The sequence below is a fragment of the Petromyzon marinus genome, chromosome 28 (assembly GCF_048934315.1).
Source record: "Petromyzon marinus isolate PM22_M1 ecotype Great Lakes invasive population chromosome 28, UKy_Petmar_22M1.pri1.0, whole genome shotgun sequence".
Classification (NCBI taxonomy): Eukaryota; Metazoa; Chordata; class Hyperoartia; order Petromyzontiformes; family Petromyzontidae; genus Petromyzon; species Petromyzon marinus.
This window is the reverse complement of record NC_133694.1, coordinates 7,967,367-7,983,172: the sequence shown is the minus strand read 5'-3', so window position 1 is coordinate 7,983,172 and position 15,806 is coordinate 7,967,367. Positions and strand designations below refer to the sequence as shown.

At 49.5% G+C, this 15,806-nt stretch overlaps 1 protein-coding gene across 5 annotated transcripts in view; it reads right to left on the bottom strand.

Annotated features, from left to right (window-relative positions):
* The window catches only part of LOC116946981 (rho guanine nucleotide exchange factor 19-like), a 53,799-nt gene that overhangs the window by 13,473 nt on the left and 24,520 nt on the right, over window positions 1-15,806 (bottom strand). For all 5 annotated transcript variants that reach the window (XM_032962295.2, XM_076070309.1, XM_032962297.2 and 2 more), the window contains exons 3-6: window positions 5,978-6,362; window positions 2,157-2,233; window positions 1,677-1,903; window positions 140-340 (exon numbers count right to left, since the gene is read on the bottom strand). In XM_032962295.2, the coding sequence (XP_032818186.2) occupies window positions 140-340; window positions 1,677-1,903; window positions 2,157-2,233; window positions 5,978-6,362 (890 nt within the window). The remainder of the gene's footprint in view (window positions 1-139; window positions 341-1,676; window positions 1,904-2,156; window positions 2,234-5,977; window positions 6,363-15,806) is intronic.

Sequence of the window (15,806 nt, the reverse complement as noted above, 5' to 3'; positions counted from 1 at the left end):
AATGCTCGTTTGAGACAATAAATGACCGACTCGGCGTTTCGCGAAATAATTGGATGGCCCCGGCTCTAAGCGATCGCGAAGCTGTCGCACAACACGTGGTGGGGGGGGGGGGGAGGGGGGTGGGCGGTGTGTAATGTACCTCCTGCAGTTTGATCTGCTCTTGAGTCATGGTGGAGAGGAGATGGCTGCTCTGCACCTCGGGCAGCGTGTGCCAAAACTCGAACACAGGGCCCTTCTCCGGCGGCCTGGGGGTGTCCAGGGATGGCCCGGGATGGACGGGCGCCGCGCAGATCGCCCGCGCCGCGCCATTCAATCGCTGCCGAGGGAGCTCCAGGGGGCCCTTGACCGACGACGGGAGGAGGAGATCGCGAACCGTCACCCGCGATGCTAGGTCGGCGTCGCGGCAAAACAGAATCCGAGCGACGTTCGTCTTTGTACTCCCGCGACGTGGCGCCCTCAAAAAAATAAACTCGGCGCGACCCTGACGAGTAGTGGATATTTAAATGGGGCAGAGAATGCAGCGAGTTCTTGCGATTCGGTTCCTGTGGAGTTGCCCATATATATCATTTAGCATTGAGGATGCTGCTGTGGTTGTAATGGTTATCACACTGGATAACCATTACAAACGAGTTCTCAACGGCACAGAAGTTGAGACGCTGGTGCAAGCTTCTTGAATGCGCCCTTCGCGTCTGTTCACCGAGCAGCACGAATGGGTTCACCACAGTCAGTCGATGGGTAGGTCGCATACGCGGTTGGGGTAAAGTGTGGGCAACTCTCACCTCTTCCAACGCGTCTGGTCGGCGTGGAAGAGTAGGTCAAATAGTCTCTCAAGAAGGGCCGTCTCTGGTGTAGGCCAATCAGTTGCAAAGACAATGCAAATATGATCAGAGCATGTTTGTTTGCATGTTTTGCCACAAGCACGTGCGGTTAATGCAAACCTGATGAAATTGCAAAAGGCATCAAGTTTGGTGTTTGAACATCTTGACACAACTCCTGTTTTATTGGGCAATGCCTATTCTTATTTTTGCATCATTTTGGATACTGGCAAAAAGGTCTCTCACAGCATCTCTCACAGCGTCTCTCAGAGCGTCTCTCAGAGCGTCTCTTAGAGCGTCTCTCACGGCGTCTCTCAGAGCGTCTCTTAGAGCGTCTCTCACGAGCGTTTCTTAGAGCGTTTCTCACGAGCGTCTCTTACGGCATCTCTTAGAGCATCTCTTAGAGCGTCTCTTAGAGCGTCTCTTAGAGCGTCTCTTAGAGCGTCTCTTAGAGCGTCTCTCACGAGCGTCTCTCACGGCGTCTCTTAGAGCGTCTCTCACGGCGTCTCTCACGAGCGTCTCTTAGAGCGTCTCTCACGAGCGTCTCTCACGAGCGTCTCTCACGGCGTCTCTCACGGCGTCTCTCACGGCGTCTCTCACGGCGTCTCTCACGGCGTCTCTCACGGCGTCTCTCTGGAACTCCCCTCTAGTGGAGATCCTTCTGCCAGGTGTGCCACCCCTTTTTACCGTCTTGCTTGGCATTGTGTCCTGACGATTACACATACGCATGTGCTTCTAGTTCATGGGAAACACTCACCAATCAGGCTGAAAACATCTACATAAAGCTAATAGTAAGATCACCATGATTATGATTGTTACCGCGCGTAATTTAATACGGGCGTTTCTGGCTGCAAAATTTACCGTTGCGGAGTCCTGCAGTTCCAGACACGGTTGTCTTACTGGTGGTGAGCTTCTGCCGCTCCTACCGCTGCCGATGCTGCTGCTGCTGTTGTCGTCGTCCAGCGTTATGGACGCAACCAACTGCTGAAAGTGGCCATGCAACTCGCTGTCTCCCTCCCCGTCATGGCACCGCTGTCGTAGCAGCGTCTGCACGATGGTCTCGGTGCGGTATTCCTGATACAGAAACTCTGCAGGACAATGAGAAACGCACAAAAGGACACTCGGGACATCGCGTCCGCTACTGCGGACATGTGTGCGTGCGTTGTGCGAGCGCGTGCGTGCGAGTGAGAATGCGTGCGTGTGTGTGTGTGTGAGCCCCAAAAGTCTGTTGAGGCTATACGGGGGGGGGGGGGGGTGGGGGGGGTGGGTGGGAGATCGTGGTCGAGCGTCCGAGTGAGGGGTGAGCGGTGTCCACGTGTGCATCGAGGAAGAGGCACTCACCAGAGTCCATCATTAGCCTGAGCCTCGGTATCGCGATGGCAGCGGCGCCACCGCCCGTGCCCAGCAGGGGTCCCAACCTACAGACGGGAAGCTGGCGTGAGCGTGACCCTTCGCAAGCACGCGCCCTTCGCAAACGCCGAGCGTGAAAGGCCCAAACGCAGAGGATCCAATGGGTTTGATCTTTCACGAAGCTCACGCAAGGCTGGCACGGCCCGGTTTTATTCATTCGGGTTTCAATCGTTTTTTTTTTTATATATATAAACCCGGAGCACCTGGATCCTGCCCAAATCCGGTTTTATTAAAGTTAAGTCGGGATATCAGTCGCACGCACCCATTAGCGGCGTTCGGGCCGGGGCCCCGGGCTCAGCCGCCGTGCGCGTGAGCCACGCGGTGCGTTCGGCCCTCGCCCAGGCTTTCATCGTCAATTCGTCACTCGTCGGAAGCGACGATCCCGCAGCTCCAGAAGATCAGCCATCAAACTGTTCAGCATGGCCACGTCGACCGCCGCCGCTGCGTCTGAGCGAAACTTCTCGACGATGGGATTTATCCCATTCCAAGTTGAGGAACGGCCTGGCGCCCAGCACAGTCGAGAAGCTCGTCTTCATTAAGTGGAACCTCAACGCATTCTACGACTACCCGACTCCCGACGAACGGCGACAACGCCGAATCCAGCGGCGAGAGCGACGGCGAAGACGACGCGGCGGCGGCGGACGACGACGAGGAGGAGCAGGATTGAAGTGTGCACGAGACGCCGATAATAAAAACCAGGTTTCAATCGGCAAAATCGGCTTTAATTCCATTAAAACCAATAACCCGATTTGTCGGGCAAAAAAAAAATCGGGTTTTTCCCACCCTTGAGCTCACGGTCCACCATAAACCGCATCCAACTGCGCAAAACCGTGGGCAGCAGATGCGGATACCGGATGGACAAATGTCGAATTAAAAACTTTCCGGTAGTGTGCGACCGCGGCCATCCAGGCCAGACCGTGCAACGTATCGCGTCGCAGTGCCCGGTGCACCGATACAAAGGAGAAATCACGCTGCTCCCGGACCCGGTGATCTGGCTCGACCACCTGAATGTGAACTTGTAGTCGTTGTTCTGCATCTACATCAGGCGAAAAGAAGAGAAGAAGAAGAGAGAAGAATAGAGGAAGAGGAAATGAAGAAAGAAGAGAAGTGAAAAAAGCAGAAGAGAAGAGAATAAGAAGAACCGCTCTCCGCTGCCCCGGTGAACCACGGGGGTGTTTGAGAGCGGCGGTGGCGGCAGCGGTGACGACTCGTGGCGCCGTCTCGCTAAACAGAATCACCAGAATCTTTATTTAGACCGGAGGAGGAATCCGATGAGCTATGAAGCTCTTTGTGACAGATGTCCGGTATGGGTGGGTCAGCGAGTCACAACAGCAAACAATACACAAAAACACAACGATAGGAGTGCAAAGTCACTAAAACGTCAATAAATAATGAAATTATTATTTTATAAGTCCAATTTATCAAGCTTGGGGGGGGGGAGGGGCAAGGCAGCAAAAACAACAACAACAACAACGGTCCCAGACCACACCAAGGCAACAACAACAACAACGCCACACCGTCGTAGTCCCTCAATAACGCACAGAGTTGGTGCCCCACTTGTCCGCTAGAGACGGGACGAATGCCCGCCTGCGTCACCGCGTCCGAACGCGAGCGCTCTCCCCTCCGCTGTTCACTTCAACACCCGTCTATTCGCGACTCGCAGCTGGCAGTGAGGTGGTGGTTGGCAAGTTCTCCCCCACCCCCCCCCCCCAAAGTTTATTGCCTGACATCTAGGACGGCACCTGCCCCGACAGCCTGTGCAGGCTATATGGGGGGTCCCTATCTTTGTGTGTATGTGCCAATGCGTGCGTGCGTGTGTGCGTGTGTGTGCAGAGCGGTAGTGCGGCGGTTAGCGCGCTGCGAACCTGGCGACCCGGGTTCGATTCCCACTCACGGCCAACACCAGTGACGATTATCTGAACCGGCCTGGGCCTCCCCAAGGTCGACTCGGCCTCAAATTAGTACCTGGTGCGGTGTGTAAACATCAACACTGGGGAGACAAAGGCGGTCGGGCGTGGTGCTGGCCACCCACCCTCTCGTGTACCGTTCCGGCCTTCATAGGTGCTCGCTAACAGCACTTGCCCCTACAGTGTGTTAAGGCTACACGGGGGATCTTTGTCTTTGTGTGTGTGTGTGTGCACGCTCTCGTCTCCCTTTTGGGAGCAGTTAGCGCACTGCTCTACAGACCCGGCGACCTGAGTTGGATTCCCACTCACGGCCAACGTCGACGGCGAATATATCTGAACCGGTCTTGAGCCTCCCATAGGTTGACTCGGCTTTACACGAGTACCTGGTGCAGTGTCTAAACATAAGCACTGGGAAGATAAAGGCGGACAGGCATGGTGGCAGTGCCAGCGGTGGTAGTGGTGGTCGTGGTGTTGGTGGTAGTGGTGGTAGCAGTAGTGGTGGTAGTGACAGTAGTGGTAGTTGGTGGTGGTGCAAGTGCTAGTGGTGGCAGTGCTAGCTAGTGCAGATGGTGGTGGTGGCAGTGGTGGTGGTGATGCTCGTGGTAGAGGTGGTAGTGGTGTGTAAGTAGCGGTGGTAGTGGTGTGTAAGTAGTGGTGGTAGTGGTGTGTAAGTAGCGGTGGTAGTGGTGTGTAAGTAGTGGTGGTAGTGGTGTGTAAGTAGTGGTGGTAGTGGTGTGTAAGTAGCGGTGGTAGTGGTGTGTAAGTAGCGGTGGTAGTGGTGTGTAAGTAGTGGTGGTAGTGGTGTGTAAGTAGTGGTGGTAGTGGTGTGTAAGTAGCGGTGGTAGTGGTGTGTAAGTAGTGGTGGTAGTGGTGTGTAAGTAGCGGTGGTAGTGGTGTGTAAGTAGTGGTGGTAGTGGTGTGTAAGTAGCGGTGGTAGTGGTGTGTAAGTAGCGGTGGCAGCGGTGTGTAAGTAGCGGTGGTAGTGGTGTGTAAGTAGCGGTGGTAGTGGTGTGTAAGTAGTGGTGGTAGTGGTGTGTAAGTAGTGGTGGTAGTGGTGTGTAAGTAGCGGTGGTAGTGGTGTGTAAGTAGTGGTGGTAGTGGTGTGTAAGTAGTGGTGGTAGTGGTGTGTAAGTAGCGGTGGTAGCGGTGTGTAAGTAGTGGTGGTAGTGGTGTGTAAGTAGCGGTGGTAGCGGTGTGTAAGTAGCGGTGGTAGCGGTGTGTAAGTAGTGGTGGTAGCGGTGTGTAAGTAGCGGTGGTAGTGGTGTGTAAGTAGCGGTGGTAGTGGTGTGTAAGTAGTGGTGGTAGCGGTGTGTAAGTAGCGGTGGTAGTGGTGTGTAAGTAGCGGTGGTAGTGGTGTGTAAGTAGTGGTGGTAGCGGTGTGTAAGTAGTGGTGGTAGTGGTGTGTAAGTAGCGGTGGTAGTGGTGTGTAAGTAGCGGTGGTAGTGGTGTGTAAGTAGCGGTGGTAGTGGTGTGTAAGTAGTGGTGGTAGCGGTGTGTAAGTAGTGGTGGTAGTGGTGTGTAAGTAGTGGTGGTAGTGGTGTGTAAGTAGTGGTGGTAGTGGTGTGTAAGTAGTGGTGGTAGTGGTGTGTAAGTAGTGGTGGTAGTGGTGTGTAAGTAGTGGTGGTAGTGGTGTGTAAGTAGCTGTGGCAGCGGTGGCAGCCGAGGTGCGCGGTGGTATCGGTGGTAGTGGTGGCAGTGCCAGCGCTCGTGGTGGCGGCGGTGATAGCGGCGCTACCGCTAGCGCTACCGCTAGCGGTAGCGCTAGCGGTAGCGGTAGCGCTAGCGGTAGCGCTAGCGCTACCGCTAGCGGAGCTCGTGGTTGGCGGTGGTCGTGGCGTCGCTCACCCACTGAGTCGCCGTGCCCCGTCCCGGGCCGGCGAGCCACGCTTCTCTCCGGGATCCTCTTCCACGCCCGCTCCGCGCGAGCCCTCGGGCCGGTTCGCCCGCTCTCCCGTGCCCGCGTCGTCGGCATCGTCGGCATCGTCGGCATCGTCGGCTTCGGCATCGGCGGCGGGGGTCACCGTGGCGGGGTCGACCGAGGAGGACGACGGCCAGCGGGCGGCGGAGTGGCTCCACAGCTTCTCCCCGAAGCCGAGCCGCTCATTGAGGTGGCTCATGAAGCCGCGATCGCGCGGCGTGACCAGGGACTCGGCCGAGACGCCGCCGCCGCCGGTAGAGCCGCCAGCGTCGCCGCCGTCGCCGCCACCACCGGCAGGGCTCGTGTCGTCACCTGCCCCGGAGAGGCGAGACGCGCGTTTAAATGGGCGCAGCGATTGTCGTTCAGCGCACGGCAAATGTTGTTGTGTGTGTGTGTACGTTTAACTTCTTTTGCACCATACGTCGGCAACCGTGCTAATCGGTGTTGGCTGGCAACTGATGATTATTGAGCGACTAAACAACGGCATTCATCATTAACGGTGCCTGGAAAGAACACGCAGATAAATAGAAAAGATGATTTCAAAAAGCATTAGGCGATTTCATATTTTTCTATCTTAAAGGAGTAAAGTAGCTGCTTCGTAATGGTAACAAGTACCTGTCTCTTCCCCTGGCTCACTCAGTGCACCTCAAAGAGGATTACAACAGCATCAAGACCTTGCTGGACGCCTTGAAGTATAATGAGTACGGCTGGGAGGTCATCGGCAACTTCAAAATGGTGGCATTCCTGATGGGTCTGCAATGCGGTTTTACCAAGTTTCCCTGCTATCTTTGCCTTTGGGACAGCAGGGACACCAAGGTGCACTACCACAGGCGGGACTGGCCACAGCAGACCGAGTTCTCTGTGGGGAGGAACAACGTCAAGTGGGAGCCACTGGTGGACCCCCGGAAGGTGCTGATGCCACCACTGCACATCAAATTGGGCCTCGTGAAACAATTTGTCAGAGCTGCAGATAAGGAGTCGGCAGCCTTCAAGTACCTTCAAGACTTCTTCCATAAGCTGTCTGAGGCAAAGGTCAAAGCCGATGTCTTCGTTGGACCACAGATGAAGAAGATCCTGGAGTGCAATGATTCCCCAAGAAGCTCACTAGTAAGGAGAAAGCGGCTTGGAACAGCTTTGTCGCAGTGGTTCGTGGCTTCCTGGGCAATCACAAGGTCGAAAACCATGTGGAGCTGGTTGAGACTCTGGTGAAGAACTACGGCACAATGGGCTGTAGGATGTCCCTCAAAGTCCATATCCTTGATGCTCATCTTGATAAATTCAAGAAGAACATGGGAGCGTACTCGGACGAGCAAGGCGAGCGCTTCCACCAGGATATACTGGACTTAGAACTCCGCTAGCAAGGACAGTATAACAAGAACATGATGGGAGACTACATTTGGGGGCCGATTCGTGAAAGTGATTTACAGTATAATCGTATATCTTGAAAAACTACTCACTTCTAAATCTTTTGTAGTCATTTTTGTAGTACTTAAGTATAAAGACATGTTAATTTTGATTCATGTTGTTTTTTTCTGAGTTTATGTGAACGATTTTCTCATTGAAAAGAGGTAAATTTCAAAATATCACCGTCCTGGTCACAAAAGCAAAGTTTGTGGGGAATAATAGCCATTTTCTCTACTTTTTAGGCATAAGCAATTACGAAATAACACTTACTACCCAGGAACAAAAAAATGTTACATAATGTTATCGTTGAAAACTGACATTGCACCTCGACGATTCGACTGGAAAGAAACCAATTATGAAGCGGTCCTGCATTTCATTGATTTGTGTACCACGAGAGGTTAAAATTCTTAACTGGCGATGGTGCGTTGGCAGTGGTGGGACTCAAGAACAAACAACAAACACGAAAAAACTCAACGCATTCTTAACATGTGCGATCCCACCCCCCGCCCCCCTACTGGACATCTGTATAAACTGTTCTGATCGTCCATTGTTTACATTTACTTTAAAGGACGCAGCGTTACTGAGGAACGTGTTGGGGTTCGTTTTCTTATTCATGCACCAATACCAACACAGCAGCAGCAGCAGCAGCATCAACCAAAACAGTTTGCATTTTTAGTTGCCAATCTTCCCAGACAATTCTACACGTTTGTCCATTGCCATTTGGTTGTGGTTTTGTAGCGTTGCAACAAAAACATTCTAATACAAAAACACGCTCGGTATCATCCATAAGAGTTATTTTTGGGTTAGATCGCTGTGTAAATATATGTGTCGTTAAACCCGCCACCACCCGACACAGCCAACTAGTAAGGGTTGTCACATAAACAGAACGTGGCCAATTCGTCACTAGTACAGCACGCCGGTGTGTTGGAGAGCCAAGCCACAACATTTACACTCTGCGTACGACGTTTCGCCAGTAATTACAACTAGCTTCATCAGGCTCTCAACCCCTACTAGTTGGCTGTGTCGGGTGGTGGCTGGTTAAACGACACATTTATATATTTACGCTATCTCACCCAAACAACCTCAACGCCGTACAAGGTTACAGAACTAACTACGGCAGAGCACATTATTGTACATTTACGTAAAAGGTCAAAACCGGCCGTAGCCATGGCCCCTAGAGGCCAACATTTGCTCGCGGGCCAGATACTGTAGTTTGAACAGCACGGGCGTATCTGATCTTAACCCCGCTCATCTGGCATTCAAAACTTACAGTAACGCAGTTTACGGTAAAATGACTTCAACATATCGGGCAGAGGTAAGCAATGTCTGACATCACCCCGGAATGCGACCAATCTCACCAGATCTCGGAAGCTAAGTCGGGTTGAGTCCGGATAGCGCCTTGGATGTGCAACTCGTACGGACACAAGATAGGTGAGGTAAGCGTAATGGGCAGTAAGTGCCGTGCCGTGCCACATCCAGCATACTTATCTCTTTGGCCGTGGCCACTAGTCACACGCACAAGTATGCCTGCAACCGGGAAAATACTCGGTGAGAAATTAAGCCCTTGTTTAATTCATTTGTCAGGCTTTCAAAGTGTATAATGTTACCCCCTGCAAGAAATCAATATTCAGCAACACTGCGATCTGAAGCCGAGTAGGGCAATAAGCACTGGACCTTGACTAAACGCATGAAGTGCTCGCCACACGTTTATTCTGCTAGAAGTGCCCTAAACAATGTTACCACAGGAGGAAACTCAATATCACCATGATCATGGGGGAAGGGTGGGGGATGATAACAATGGGGAAAAAAAAAACAAATCCCAACAATGACGCTCGTTTCAGCACGCTGCGGTTTAACAATAAGAGCACGGATTTTTGAGCAGTTATCTCCTGGCAGGGGGCATTCGACAAGTGCTCTCTAAAACGATAACACCCCCACCCTCATCCACGATATATAATGAATACTCGGTTAAAAAAAACATGGTGCGTTTCATTTTTGTTGATTATACACATCCTGGCCATAAACTTTCAGAGATCCAATTAAATAATACAGCTTTGCCTCGCTTTACGTGCGGGTTCGGTTTGCGCGATGTCGCGTGTATGCGGCTGATCTATTTCGACCATAAAATGTTTCGCTATACGAGGTTTTAATTCACTGATGTGTAAGCATGTTGAACTTCTTTCGCGCCGTACGTAGCCAACCGTGCCCATCGGAGGTGCGGTGGAACGGCAATCAATCAGTCTTCATTTTGTGTGCCAATATCGCCCTCGCAATAGGACAGACAACAAACCAAACACAACAATGAGTTCTAAAGAAATTCGTTTTCGTATGCGCACATGCGGTCGGACGTGGGACTAACTGTGGTGTCCCCTTTCATGCTGCTAGGTGGACAGGCGAGGGGCGATTTAAGAAACTTCATCCCCCCCCACCCCCCACGAGATTTTATCAAACTGGCGACCACTGGATTACAAGTCCAACGTGCCAAACCACAAGCAGCTTCCCATTTTTTTCATAACCACAATAATGAATCGGTTTGATTTCACATCAATACCTCCACGCCTGCTATTCTGAAGTGTATTGATTACAGCTGTTGGGTTAATACCAGACCCTAAGCAAATTAGCAATCTCTGGAGAATGACAACCGGAAAATCTGGTTTGTGAGTTTCATCATTGCAACCACACCTAGTCCTTGCATAACAAGTGACTATGTGTCAGGCCCCAGTGTATTTTGGCGGGCAATGTGAGGAATAAATAAGTAATATTAAAAACAATTTTTTTTTTAAACAGGCTTTAATGAAATCTACCGTACTAGTAATGGCAGAACACCACGACTCCACGAAGTGGCCCCGAAGCTTGCCACAACGTAAGGCACCGTGGTGATTTACAGCCAACGTCAGTTGAGCGTGGACAATTAGACCCTAGCCGAAATAAAACAAATAAAAAATAATGTTTGCAAATATATGTTTTTTTATTTTTATGATAGAATATATTATTGTCATCGGTATGACATAAGTATACCAAGTTTGTAGTGGATACCACATTGGGAAGTGGGTTAAAATTGAGTTACAAGATTTGAGGATACAACAGAGTGAGTTAATAGAAAGCGTGTAAAAAATAGCAGAGGGTTTGATATACCATGAACTAATTTCTTTATAACTGATTTTTGTGTTTATTTTGTCGTCCTTTCTCCACAACTCTGATTAGCACGGTTGGTTACGCACGGTGCGAAAGAAGTTCAACATACATACATAATGAGCGGGGTTACTCTGGAAAGGTATAAATATCTCGAATTAGAAATGAAAGACGTTGGTTATTACACTGTGGATTAAGTGGGTGCATTTAATATTCATGGTTAAGATGTAATGATCCAGGATTTGACAATGCATTGAGTATTATAACACAAATATTAACGATGCTTGATACTCATTGGGTCTTTCAGTAAAGTCACGTAGATAGGGTCAAAGGAAATCATTTTAAAAAACTATGGCGTTTAGATCGCAAGACAAGCGTCATCAGGAAGAGGGGGTTAGCTTTTAAAGGCAAACTGTTGATAAAGGTTTGAAATGGGCATAGCCCAAATGTCAGCAGCATGGGCGGGGCAGCTAATGTTAATGTAGGTGGTGGGCGGGGCAGCTAATGTTAATGTGGGTGGTGGGCGGGGCAGCTAATGTTAATGTAAGTGGTGGGCGGCGACCGCGACTGTGGTGGGTTTTCTACCAATTGAAGGGCTGCCACGTAAAAATTAGCATGTTAATGTGAGATCGGTGAGCGGCCTCCACGTCGAGCGTGCTGAGGTGGCAATGTTAATGTGAGAGATGAGCATGTTAATGTGAGAGATGAGCATGTTAATGTGAGAGATTAGCATGTTAATGTGAGAGATTAGCATGTTAATGTGAGAGATTAGCATGTTAATGTGAGAGATTAGCATGTTAATGTAAGATCCGTGAGCGGCCTTCACAGCGAGCGTGCTGAGGTGGCTATGTTAATGAGAGAGATTAGCATGTTGATGTGAGATCGGTGAGCGGCCTCCACGTCGAGCGTGCTGAGGTGGCAATGTTAATGTGAGATATTAGCATGTTAATGGCAGATCGCAGAGCAGCAACCTAGAGATCGGCGCGCAAAGGTGGCTGTGTTAGTGTGAGAAATTTAACCTGTTAATGTAAAATCGGAGAGCCGAAAATAACAACATCGGAAGGTGGTAGGATGGGAACATCACAGCCAATTACTACTTAAACTGGTTAATAACGTCCTTCCAATGATTGCTTATTTTGTACCCATCTTCTCGGTTGAAAGTGTGTCTGTGTCTATATATATGGATGGCTTCATGAACTAATCTTTGCTAATAGCCAGTGGGTTTGCAAAGTACCTTGGTCTTAGAGAAATCAATTTCGTGTGAGCCCACCGCATTAAAACAATGATCAGCCACGCCGAGGTATTGGTCCTACCGTGTTTCAGATCTTTCTTATGTTCATGAACACGGTTCAAGGCATGTCACTTAGTTTCCCCAATGTAACTACTCCTGCAGACACAGCTTAGTTTGTAGATGCCGGGGTATTGCATGTCAAAGATCACATCCTTCACAGATGGGATCAGATCAATAATTTTATGTACTGTGTTGAATCGAACCTGGATCTTGTTTCCTCATGATTTTGGAAATCTTTTTGGTGAATCCTGCTATGTATGGCAAGGTGATGGTTTTAAATGGGTCCTCAGATGGTTATTTCCCAACGGTTGGGGTGATAGCTTTACGGATTGTGTAGTCTGAATATCCATTCATCTTGAGAGCTTGGTGTACGTGTTACAGTTCAATCGCTAGGTGATGACGATCGTAAATACATCGAGCTCTATGGTGTCGAGTTTTGATGAGGGAATTCTTCTGGGATGGATGGTGGTGGGAGTCAAGTTTTAGATGGGCATCCGTATGGATATAATTAATGCAGGTGAGTCAATGCGTATGGCGTGTGAAGAAGAGTTTGATATATAATCGAGCATTTTTTAAAACATCAAGAAAGGCCAGGAGAAAATATTTTTTGGAAAACAAATTTGGAAAAAATATATATCAGGGCAAGATTACCATTGTACATCATTCCGAATATTGGATAATTCGGCAAGGCCAGAGCCCTAAATGTGTCAAATTAAGGGTTTACTGCATTTACATAAACTGCATGCAGAGACAAGCGTATAACCAATTGTGCTAATTGTGTACTCCAGTAATTCCCATGTGTGATATTGTACAACACTGTACACCTCGGTTTTTGTATTCCATTGATATCAGTAGCAGTCAATGAAAAGAAGTGAAAGTGGTTTTCCCGATCGCAATTGCACATTAATAATAATTATTATAATTTCAACTATAATGCACCACCCAGTATTCACTCACTCTTAAATAGATGAAGAGAATTACTTTAAGATACGTAGGGAAAATACAGACAAGCTGGAAAGGCAGCCAGGTGGCGAGCCGGTACCAAATTCCCACCAAAGCTCTGCAGTCCTCTTCATATTAGGATGTTATCAGCCTATGCGCCGCATCTGTGGTCGCCCCACCATGATTCGTCGATCAAACAAATCACTCGAGACGCCGGTGTGCGGCAACCAAGAGCAGTTCATGCAATCGCTGTCACCGCGAGAGGGTCACGCGTTTGGCGCAACGGTTCGTCGCCGACTGTGGGTGATGAATGAACGAAGCTATACGCACGAGTGTTTGCATGTAGCAGGAAGCCAGGTGGACCGGAGAAAACCCACAGGGGTGTGCATGTTGGGGCAACAATCTATCCCGAACGGACGGCACAGGTGGGAATCCACATTTGCTGGATCAGCTTCTCCCGGCGAGCCAGGGTACCGGGCGCCTCACACGTCCGCAATGGCCGCACGGGAAAGGGAGTTTCACAACGTTTGTTGTGTACCGCCAAACATCGCAGCCTCCACAGCGCTGGATGACACAGGCCACGTGCAAAGCCGACACCAACACCACCCTAGCTATCGAGGAGAGGAGTCTTACGTAGGCCAACCACTGCTGGCTTCACGCATAATGGTACCAATTTGATCAATAAGTCAATAAGTGTGGAATTTGTGGAAAAACTTCCGGATATCGAATTCTGATGAGCGATGTGAAGCCTCGTTGGGCTTTTTCCTCTCGTTTCACAATTCGGTGCAACGCCGGTGCTTTGTCTGCCACCGCTCGCTGCGATGAGTTTTGGTTAAGGTATTTGGTCACGGTGGGGTTTTTTTCTCCTTATCCGAGGTCAACGATCACCGGTCATGTTCATCATCAAAAAGGAAGTTCCCTACTTCGTTCCGGTTAAAATGAGCCGCAACTCGACCCAGTAAAGGGTACTCAAGCTACTGCTGCGACCGACGCACTCACAGACAGACAAAGTTTATAATATAGGTCAATTAATAATGCTATTAAAAACATGATTCCTTGTTCGGCTTGCACCTTGATTATGGACAGCGGTGGCTCGTGGCTTCAGTATGAGGAGGCTGCAAAAAACTCCTTCTGTAGGGGTTTCCAGTCACCCAGAATGCTCGCTGGTGGATTGATATCAATAATAATTTACATTTGTGAGGCGCATGCCATCCCTTCATCCCAATTTCAGAACTGAAGGGGTAAAAATAGCCAGAATTAGGTGGGTAAAGGCCAATTCTAGATTTGAAGCTTTCGTGACTGCAAGGATCCATACTCTTTGGTTCTATTCGGTAAAGTCACTTAGGTAAAATTTTTACGCTAATTTTTTACGCTAATTCCTTTTTTTATTTAAAGCTTTCGTGACTGCAGTAATTCATATTCTTAGCTCTTTCGGTAAAGTCACGTTGAAGGGAAACAATAAAATAATTAAATATATAAAACAATAAAAATTCTCACGATGTTTCGACCATAACACAAACACCTGATGACGACCGTTTGTGTTATGGTCGAAACGTCGTGAGAATTTTTATTGTTTTATATATATTTTATTATTTTATTGTTTCCCTTCAACGTGACTTTACCGAAAGAGCTAAGAATATGCTAATTCTTTTGTCGAGGCACCTTAGTCCCTCTCACACAGCTTAAAGGTCGCAGTCTGAGCTTGGCTCTGTTTCACTCCAGCGCAGTCTTCGAGACAGTCTGGTCCCTTCACCTGATGAAGGCTGCTTGTGTTGTGGCCGAAACGTCGTGATCTTTGTTGTTTTATTTTTTTACCTACGTGACTTTACCGAATAGAACCAAAGAGGGTAAAGGCCAGTTTAACGAGGTGACTTTTCGAGACAGACTCTAATATAGCCAAAGACTCTGATGGTCTTCTTATTACCATAGGCAAAGCGTTCCGAAGCTTGGAAGCTGCACTGGGAAGAAAAAAAAATCCCAATCACCCCGGGAATGAGCCTTGCGACCTCGGAGTACTTAGAAGAAGGTGACCCCCGAAGTTTCTAAGCGACCCCTCTCGTTGGTCTATGCTCATCGTAAATGGAAGGCAACAGCAGAGGCTCAACTCCCACCAGACCAGGTGTCTCCTGGGAATCCGCTTGGGCTGTGTAGTGGAGAAGGCACCGATGGTGAAGCTACAGACATCGCCGTTCAGTTTGCTGGTGGTGGAGGGCAACGTTAATCACCCCGCGCAGGAATAGAGGCTGGGAAAACCCCCACAGTGGATGTACTCCTGGAACTAGAGGCAAGAGCTGACGCTGCTGACATATATAGAAGCAAGCTGCACTGTTTTTTTTTATATAGCAGCAACGGGCGCGGCGGCACAGCCAAATGAGCGTGGTCACAAGCGCGTTCACAGCAGCAAGTGCCTCGAATGTGAAAACGCATGCGCTCAGCTAAAGCCTCCCCCCCCCTCCTCCTCCTCTATCTCTGCTGAGCCTCAAGCCCCTGCGCTGCTTTCCACTCGGTCACACACACCGCACACTCGGCTGTTTACTTTGCCGGGAACCTTTGATCACTCACAAGAGTGCAGCACGGATTGAGCCAACACAATGGGATTGTGACAACCTTGGGCACCAGCTAGGGTGGAATTTCTTCTGGAATGCACGCTTGGCAGGCGATTTATATTTGTAACAAAAAAATAGCTGGGGTAAAAACCAAGTTCACTCCTGACAGTAGCGGATCCAACAGGTGCGGGACAATTCCCACCCCACATACCCCCTCCCCCCCCACACAACCTGAGCCCCCCCAAAAATGGTATTCTATTGATACTTACCAGATAAAATACATTGAATGATGATTTTGTTTAATTAATGCAGGGCCCTATTTTAACTGACTGCTTGCACACAGATAAAACCACAACACCTCGCCGATCTCGTCAAGGAGCACATGAACCATCGTGCGACCTCCGGTCGACCATCCTCGCAGCAGCAGTGGCTTTCGGCTGG